General features: G+C 52.6%; 1 protein-coding gene across 1 annotated transcript; it reads left to right on the forward strand.

Annotated features, from left to right (window-relative positions):
* The first annotated feature begins 766 nt into the window (after window positions 1-766).
* On the forward strand, window positions 767-7,429 carry LOC141474110 (elongin-A-like). Its single transcript, XM_074161831.1, has 11 exons — window positions 767-823; window positions 1,213-1,446; window positions 3,628-3,746; window positions 4,127-4,625; window positions 4,888-5,002; window positions 5,377-5,526; window positions 5,768-5,859; window positions 6,134-6,308; window positions 6,516-6,627; window positions 6,929-7,089; window positions 7,368-7,429. Exons 1-11 carry the CDS (start codon window positions 767-769, stop codon window positions 7,427-7,429), a joined length of 1,776 nt encoding a protein of 591 aa, XP_074017932.1.
* Window positions 7,430-8,060: the final 631 nt, after the last annotated feature.

Consider the following 8,060-nt stretch of genomic DNA (forward strand, 5'->3'; position numbering starts at 1 on the left):
GAGCACTGGGAGTGATTAGAGGGCTCACATTTAAACCAGATCATCAGGTCACAACTGATTCCTTACACATGAACAGGAAAATAATCATTATCACACTTTCCTTTTTTATAGGTTTATATCAATTCCAGGTTGTTCAGGCTCCCCTAAGCAGTCCAAGGCATTTAACCTTGCACTAGCTCCTCCCCAATGTCATGAGGTGGTCCAGCAACAAGCTCTTTTTCAGTGATCCTGATTTTCTTCTCCAAGCGCATCTTCCACATCCAGCCGAAAAATCAATGGCAGCACCATCAACACCTCCCGGCGAGCTCCTCCAGAAAAAGACAGGAAGAGTCAAAAGCAGCTCAAGCAGGAGAAAACATTAGTAACAAATTTATACTAAAGAATTGCCCAAAACCATTGAAAAGCCCCTCCTAGACAAAGGCCAGTCCTGGAAAAAAAAACGGAAAAATTATCATCAAGGATGCTGCTAGTTCGACTGGGAACACTTAGTTGTTTCTGGAGTGACACTGGAGCAATAAGCGGATCACAGCTCCCCACCCTCTCTTATAAAAAGATGCAAAGATAATATGTGTACCGGTATCTTACACCACTGATATTTCAAGGTCATTTTTCACAATATTGTGGATCGTAAAATTTTTTTGTAATTCCGTCTGAAGAGAAAATGTAAATATTGCCATTTGGGAGTTTCCTCAGTAAAAGTTTATAAAGAGATTGATGTGATCTTTGCTGTGTAGATGACTGTTTCTGGAAAGGGATCAGATAGCCTATGTTTTCTAAGATCATCTATAATGAATCTGCCCTCATCTATGCATATTTCAGCCAGGTCAGTATGCAAAAAACCAAAATTTTAGTTTGAAATCCAGCATATTGAAAGAAAAAGGACCAGTAAATAGTTGTAAGAAATAAACATTCTTCTTCTTTCTTCTGGAAAGAAAGACAAGGAGGAAAAGAAAGAAACCTCCAGAAAGCAGCAGCCTACAGGCGTTTGTGGAGCCCTCCCAGGAGGGCTCTTCCCAGCAAGGTTGGCCCCACTCAGGGCGCACCCACAGCTCCACGGGGCCGCGCTTTGGCAGCCACAGGACCAGCAGCAGCTTCTCCAGAGCCACCACCAGCAGCAGCCTCCACTACGGGCACCTTTGCCAGCCAGCCAGCCAGGGCCTAGGGCAGCCAATATGGCTTGCAGCGGGAGAATCTCTCCCCTTTCTCTCCCAGCCGGTGGGACCTCTGAGCGCTACCAGAGAGCCCGGCTCCCTGGGCACCCGGCCTGGCTCTACCCAGCCCCAACCTCTGCTGGCACCGCCTCTGGGCGAGTTCCCTTTGGAGGCAGACGTGACCCACAGCCCCAGCCGCTCCCCACAACAAGGCCGGGCGCTGAAGAGCCGGTGCCTGGCGGTGCCTGGCTCCTTGCTCTCGGCTGCGGCCTCAGCACAGAGACCTGTAACCCAGGTTGGGGTCCTGCGGCCCGGGGCTTTTTGGGGTGCAGAGTCAAGTATTAATATCTTCTGGGGTTGAAAACCGGGCTGCTGGCACAGAACTGCGTGAGCGAAACCTTGGACACTGCTGAAGTGGTTTGGAAATGGTCTTTTTTTTTCTCCAGCAGAGAAGATACAACCTCTGCTGTAGGACTGGAGTGTCGACCTGCTGGAGGGTAGAAAGGCTCTACAGAGGGAGCTGGAGAGGCCGGATGGATGGGCTGAGGCCAATGGGATGAGGTTCAACAAGGCCAAGTGCCGGGTCCTGCCCTTGGGTCACACCAATCCCATGCATGCTCCAGGCTCCGGGGGGAGAGTGGCTGGAGCTGCCTGGCAGAAAAGGACCTGGGGGTGTTGGTCAGCTGTCGGCTGAACACAAGCCAGCAGTGTGTCCAGGTGGCCAAGAAGGCCAACAGCATCCTGGCCTGTATCAGGAACAGCGTGGCGTGTGATCGTCCCCCTGGACTGGGCACTGGTGAGGCCCCACCTCGAGGGCTCTGGCCAGTTTTGGGCCCCTAACGACAAGAAAGACATTGAGCTGCTGGAGCGGGTCCAGAGAAGGGCAATGAAGCCGGTGAGGGGTCTGGAGATCAAGTCTTATGAGGAGAGGCTGAGGGAGCTGGGGGTGTTCAGCCTGGGGAAAGGGGGCTGAGGGGAGACCTTCTCGCTCTCTACAACTCCCTGGAAGGAGGGTGTAGCTGGGGGGGGGGGGGGGGGGGCGCATCGGTCTCTTCTCCCAAGGAACAGGTGATGGGACAAGAGGAAATAGCCTCAAGTTGTGCCAGGGCAGGTTCAAACTGGATATTAGGAAAAATTTTTACATGGAAAGGGTTATTAAGCGTTGGAATGGGCTGCCCAGGGAAGTGGTTGAGGCACCATCCCTGGAGGTATCTAAAAGACGGGTTGATGTAGCGCTTAGTGACATGGTTTAGTGATGGGTTTTTATCAGAGTTAGGTTGATGGTTGAACTAGATCTTAAAGGTCCCTTCCAACCCGGACAATTCTATTCTTCCTTCTGTGACTGAAGGAAGAAACAGGGTCAAGGGCGGCGCTTGCCAGGGGGCTTGTTGAGCCGCAGTGCGGGCAAAGTAACAGCGGTTCCGGAAACTGAGAGGGTGTTGGCGTTTTTAGCTCAGTTGACGATTTCTTTTGTTTTCCCCTTTTTGTTTCCCCCTCCGTTGAGGTAGGTGGTGGAGCACCCGTGAATCCCGAGGGAGACTCTGCATTACGGTGAGCCTGGAGTTGCGGGGACAGAGGGTTGCAGACCCGGTGAGCTGCGGTTATGGCACAGCCAAAACTACCACATCTCCCTCCGCAGCCCAGCTCAGGAGCGCTGAAACACACCGTTACTGTTGGGATCAGTGTGTTGTTCCTCCAAGGCAAACAAGAAAACCAAAGCCTTTGGTTGTGGCAACGAATTCCTAAATACAATGGTGATGGGGCAGTGGTTTCTGGTGAACAGAAGCTCTGAAGAGGCTGCCGGAGGTGCCCATTGCAGTGGACGTTCCTGTGGTAAGAGCTCTGAAATCTCTCCCGCTTCCCTGGTGTCTGTCAAGTCCCAGGATAAGTCTTTGCCCCAGCAAAGCTGCCTCCCTGGGAATGGGGCCTGTTCCCTCAGCCGCCTGCTCCAGCCCCGTCTCACAGGCACGATTGTGATGTGGTTCTAGAGATAAAAGGCAGCACCAAGGAGCCTGTCAGTGGGAAGCCTCGGAGGACACCCTGTCGTCCTCAGCTCTTGCAGAGGCTTCACACTTGACCGAGACCTGAGAGTCGGAGCCACTCCTGACGCTAACGGGATCGGCAACAGATTAGGAACTAATAATCCTGACGATTATTAGCGACTTCTTCTGCCATCAAACTTGCCCGCGGTCATGGTAAATACCGACTCGGGTCATATGGCTACAAATAATTAAAGTTTGTCTAAGGCAGAGTTAAGTCATCTTTGATTTACAGAGCTGTAGTAAACGCTACAATGGCTGCTGAAAACATAATTTATTATCTGGGGTATCTTTGCCGTTAGATGCAGGGGGTTTATTTCTACCTGGTGGGGACGGGCGGGGGGGGTTAACTTTATTCACAGTGTGGGAAGTTTAGCAGAGGTGAGGATGCCACCTGTCTTGCTAAGATGAACTGATGTCTGGGCTCTCACCCGAAGGAGACGGCTGTTGGGAAGACTGTGACCGGCTCACGGAAACAGGAGCCCATCGCAGACTTTGAGGCGAATCTCCAGGCTGCGTGGCAGAAGCTGGAGCGGCTGTGCCAAGAGGCACAGAGGTGAGTGAACCTGGTTGGTGATCTTGATGGAGAAGCTTTGTTCTGTTTTTGCCATGGGGATGAGAAACTTCTCTGACGGAGGTAATAAAAGGGAAGGCTCTGGGAAGGCTCGTGAGACAAGTGCGCTAACTCTGGATGGAGTTTGTGCCTTGCTTTGGCAGAAATTCCTGCCTCTGCTGGCCACAGAGCGTTGGGCTGGTGCTGGCTGCCGTTTTGGGTGAACGTAGAGACCAACTGTCAAGAATTTGCAGTCTGAGGAAGCAATTAACAGCTTTAAATGGCCTTTCAAGGCCAGCAAAGTGCCTTTAATAAAGCAAGAGATGCAATCTGCTTGCTGCCCGTGTTATAATCTAACGATTTTGGGGTTTTTATCCCTTCAGAAAGAACAAACATGCTGAGAAGGAAAAACGTTGGGACTCTGAACGAGGCAAAGTGGAAAAGGCCAAGCTGAGCCTGGAGAACTCTACCGAAGAGTGGCAGAAAGGGAACTCTGAGAGTGGCTTGTCCAAGAGGATTAAAGAGAGGGGGATTTCTGGGAGCTCACCATCTTCCCAGAGGAAGCGCAAGTACTCTGACGCGGAGAAAAAATCGATGGGCTTTTCCTCCATTTCGGAGGAGGATGAAGAGAAGGAGGTATTTGAACCACCCACCATGTCCTTTGAGGAGTACCTCACCTACGACCAGCCCCAGAAAAAGAAAAAGAAGAAAGTGGTCAAAGCCTCCGCGTCGGCTGGGGAGGAAGACCAATGGCACAGCGCCCATTTGCTGTGCCACCCCAGTCTCGACAGCTCCTGCGCCAGTCACCAGAGCCCCAGCCGCAAGCGCACACATGAGAAAAGGGAAGAGCAGGAGCCACCAGAGGCTCCTAAACCAAAGAGGGTAAGGTTTTGAAGGGTCTGCAAGTGAACCAGGGAGGTGGGACCCACTGCTCTCGGTCCTCTGCCCTCTGGGCCTTCTTACTTTTCCCCTTGGAGGTGCTGGCTGTGTAAAACCTTGACTGCTGAATCTTTTTGCTCAACTTTGAAACACTTTGCTCTTCAAAAAGTATTTTTATAATCTTAGCAGCCTTTTATGATGCTGAAAAGGTGCCTCCTATCCATGTTGTGGGTATGTAACTTGCATGCACGTTGTCTCCTTCCAGATACTTCTAGATGTGGACATCAAGCTCCCAGACATCCCCCTGCTGCCGATCCAGGCCAGCTGCAGCCCTCTTCCTGCTGCTGAGTCGGTTACCTGCTCCCAGAAGAAAAGGCGAGGTATGTTGGGCTGGCAAATTGGTCTGAAATGGGCTGCAGCCCATTTGTGGGAGGGAGTGGATGGTGGCTGGGTCCAAATCTTTCTGTTGGGGTCCGGTGTCCTGCCCCTTGATGCCCAGAGCCCAGGTTTCAGCCAAGCGGTGGCTTCTCTCCCACGCGCTCTGGCAGAAATGAGGAAGATCCTTTGCTGACCCTTCTGGAGGCTTGGGCTTTGACCTTGCCCTTCCTGAACCAGGTTGTGGGTCTCTTAGGGAAGCCTTGGCCCTTGAGGTTGCTTCTGGGGGGGGTCTCTGATTTGTGTCTCCTGTGCTGTTCCTCAAGCTGGGCTCTTTTTTGCTCTGCTCCCTTCTTACTCCAAGTCTTCCATTTTACAGCGGTTTACTCAGCAGCTGAAGAGACTGAAGGGACTTTCACAGGCCGCCGGCTGCATTCAAAGACGCCGGTGTACTCAGGCCCAAAATCTGCCCGAGTCCCAAAGCCTCCTTCTCAGCCAAGTGTCCCAGTCCTCAGCAACAACACTGACTGTAAGTACCTTTCCTCAAGCACTGGAAATAGTGGTAAATGGAGCCTTGCGCAGGCACTTCTGCACTGGGAGAGACTGGTGCCTGATGACCCACCAGAGCTATGGCACCCACGGTTCCTTTCTCCTTCCCCTGGTCTTGTGTGGTGGCTGCAGCGCTGCAGCGGTTTCCACTGCATTCAAGGAGTTGAGCCTTTTTCCTTGGTGAGGAAGGGGCAGGATAAATGCATCTTGCTTCTCTCTAGCGATCTGTGAAGCGGGTGGTGTCCCTGTGCTGGAGCCAGTGTTGGAGAGAGGCCTCCCAGAGCAGCTCTGTGGCACTGAGGAACGTCACCATGTGAGTGCCTGGGCCTGGGGAAGGGCTGGTGACACGCGGGAGGGACCTTCTGTCCTCATCTGCAATAGATGAATAGTCAAGAACAGCGCTCTTTACAGCAAGAGGTGGCTTTTGCTAGTCCGGAGTTCCTGGAGTCGGCATCTGCCCCTCTCTTGCTGCATGTTGCTCCCAAAGCTGCCTTGCCCTCGCTGGTGTTCCAGTGCCACCGGCGCCAGCCCGTGCCGAGGGAGAGGGTGTCCGGGGGGATCCCAGCTCATGGGTGAGTTTGTTTCAGGTCCTCATCAAAGAGACGCATCAGCTCTGGCGCAACCGCTGCCTCCAAGATTTCAAGAACGAGGCGCCCAAAGAGTCCGAGTCCTGGCGGGAGATGTACCTCCGCCTTCACAAGGCACGAGAGCAGCGGCTGCTCACGTTAGCCCAGAAGATCGGCTCAGCTCAGGCCAACAAAGGTAAGGAAAGGCTGAACGATGAGAGAGGGGTCTGGGAATGCTGCCGAGGGGACGTCTTTGTGTGGGGAAAGTCTTCCTCAGTGGCTGGCTTAAATCCAGTCCAATTTAGGAGCTGCTTCATTCTCTGCTCTCTACTCAGACAAGAACTGAGGAGCCTCCTTTATCATAAGCTGCATCTAAGCAATGTTTCCCTTTGGCCTCCTACAGGTCGAGCGGCCAAAACTCTGCTTCTGGACTCCCCGCCAAAGGCCCCTCGTGACGTACGGAGGAGGCAAGAGAAGTTTGGGACCGGAGGAGCTCTTCTGCCAGAGAAGACCAAGTGAGTGCTTCTCAAGGGGCACTTGCTGTTCAGGGCCTCTTCTCCTCTGCACTCCTGACAGCATCCCCCTGAAGCTCGGCGTCCTGGCAGGAAGGGACACTGTGTCCTCGGGAGGCCCTTGTCCAGGGAAACCTGTAACTGTAATAGCCTCTGTCTTGCTGGGAAGCCTGGAGATCCTGGTCCCTGATGGTTCCATGTGGTCTCAGCCATGCTGCTGTTAAGAGACATAGCTTGTACCTGAAGAACGGGATCAAACCACAGCGAATCCTTTCCTGAAATGTCTGTCCCATCTCTGTTTCAGAACAAAACCACTCCTGTGCGCATCTCGCGAAAGCCACCCTCGTGTGAGCGAGGAGCCGTCCCATGATGGGCCCAGCACCAGCAGTGGCCGTTCTGTCCCATCTTTGGGTGGGACCACATTCTCCTCCTGGGCTCCTGAGCCCAAGAAACCACCAGTGAAGAGTAAGTACAAACCGCAGAATGTCTCTGGGTCTCCCCGAGCTCCTCCTTCAAAAATGCACGAATCTGCTGCTTCTCCCGGCTCTGCAGGAGGCGGGATGTTGGTGGCCTCTCTCCCGAAGGAGAGGCTGAAGGCTGTTCAAACGCTTACGCCTGCCTTGGGTCTGCTTTGCCAGGGCTGCAGCTTGGAATTGCTCTCTGCTCCCCGCCTCTGTGGCTGCTGCTTTAAGGTGAGGGGGGTTTGGTTGATTTGTGTTTTCTTTTTTCTTTCTCTGTTGCAGAAATTGCGCCCTTGATGGCAAAGTCTATGAGAGACTTGAAAAAGAGGTTCTCTAGAAGTTAAGTTTGTAGTGAAGACCTGGGACTTTCTCTCGCGGGGAAGGTGAAGTCTTGCCACCAGCGAAGAGGGGAAGATCCCCAGAGTATTTACTATTTGATCTCTTAATAAATTATAAAATGTTTTTCATTGATACTTTGTTCATCATCGGTTCCACCCTCATTTGAGGTACATCCCCCCCTAACAGCAGTGCTGTGGGTGATACCCACACCCGATATGCAGCTCTAGGATTAATCCAGGGGCCGCTGAGCAGCACCCAAGATTGTTCTCGGGCCTCAGCCCGACCCTTTGCTCAAGGCTCCTCTGGGGCCTGAACACGATGCCAGACTCCCCTTCCCTCCCCTCTGCCCATGCCCCAAGGACAGAGGAGAAATAAAGGGTGGCACAAAGCTCGGCAGAAGAGAATACATTGTTACCTCATTAAAAAATACAGCAAAATTAAAACCAGCAAAACTGCAAGAGGAAGGAGCCGTTATTTTACAGCACAACACACACTGAAATGCTGCACGGGAACATGAAATCATCTGGGACTGGAACGAACTTACAGCACAGCAGAGTCTGCGAACATTTGTCCAAGACCTTCCAAAGAAGAAGATGAGAACAGACCAAACAAACACCAGAGAGGCCTTCAGAACCG

The sequence above is a fragment of the Numenius arquata genome, chromosome 21, assembly GCF_964106895.1.
Source record: "Numenius arquata chromosome 21, bNumArq3.hap1.1, whole genome shotgun sequence".
Taxonomy (NCBI): Eukaryota; Metazoa; Chordata; class Aves; order Charadriiformes; family Scolopacidae; genus Numenius; species Numenius arquata.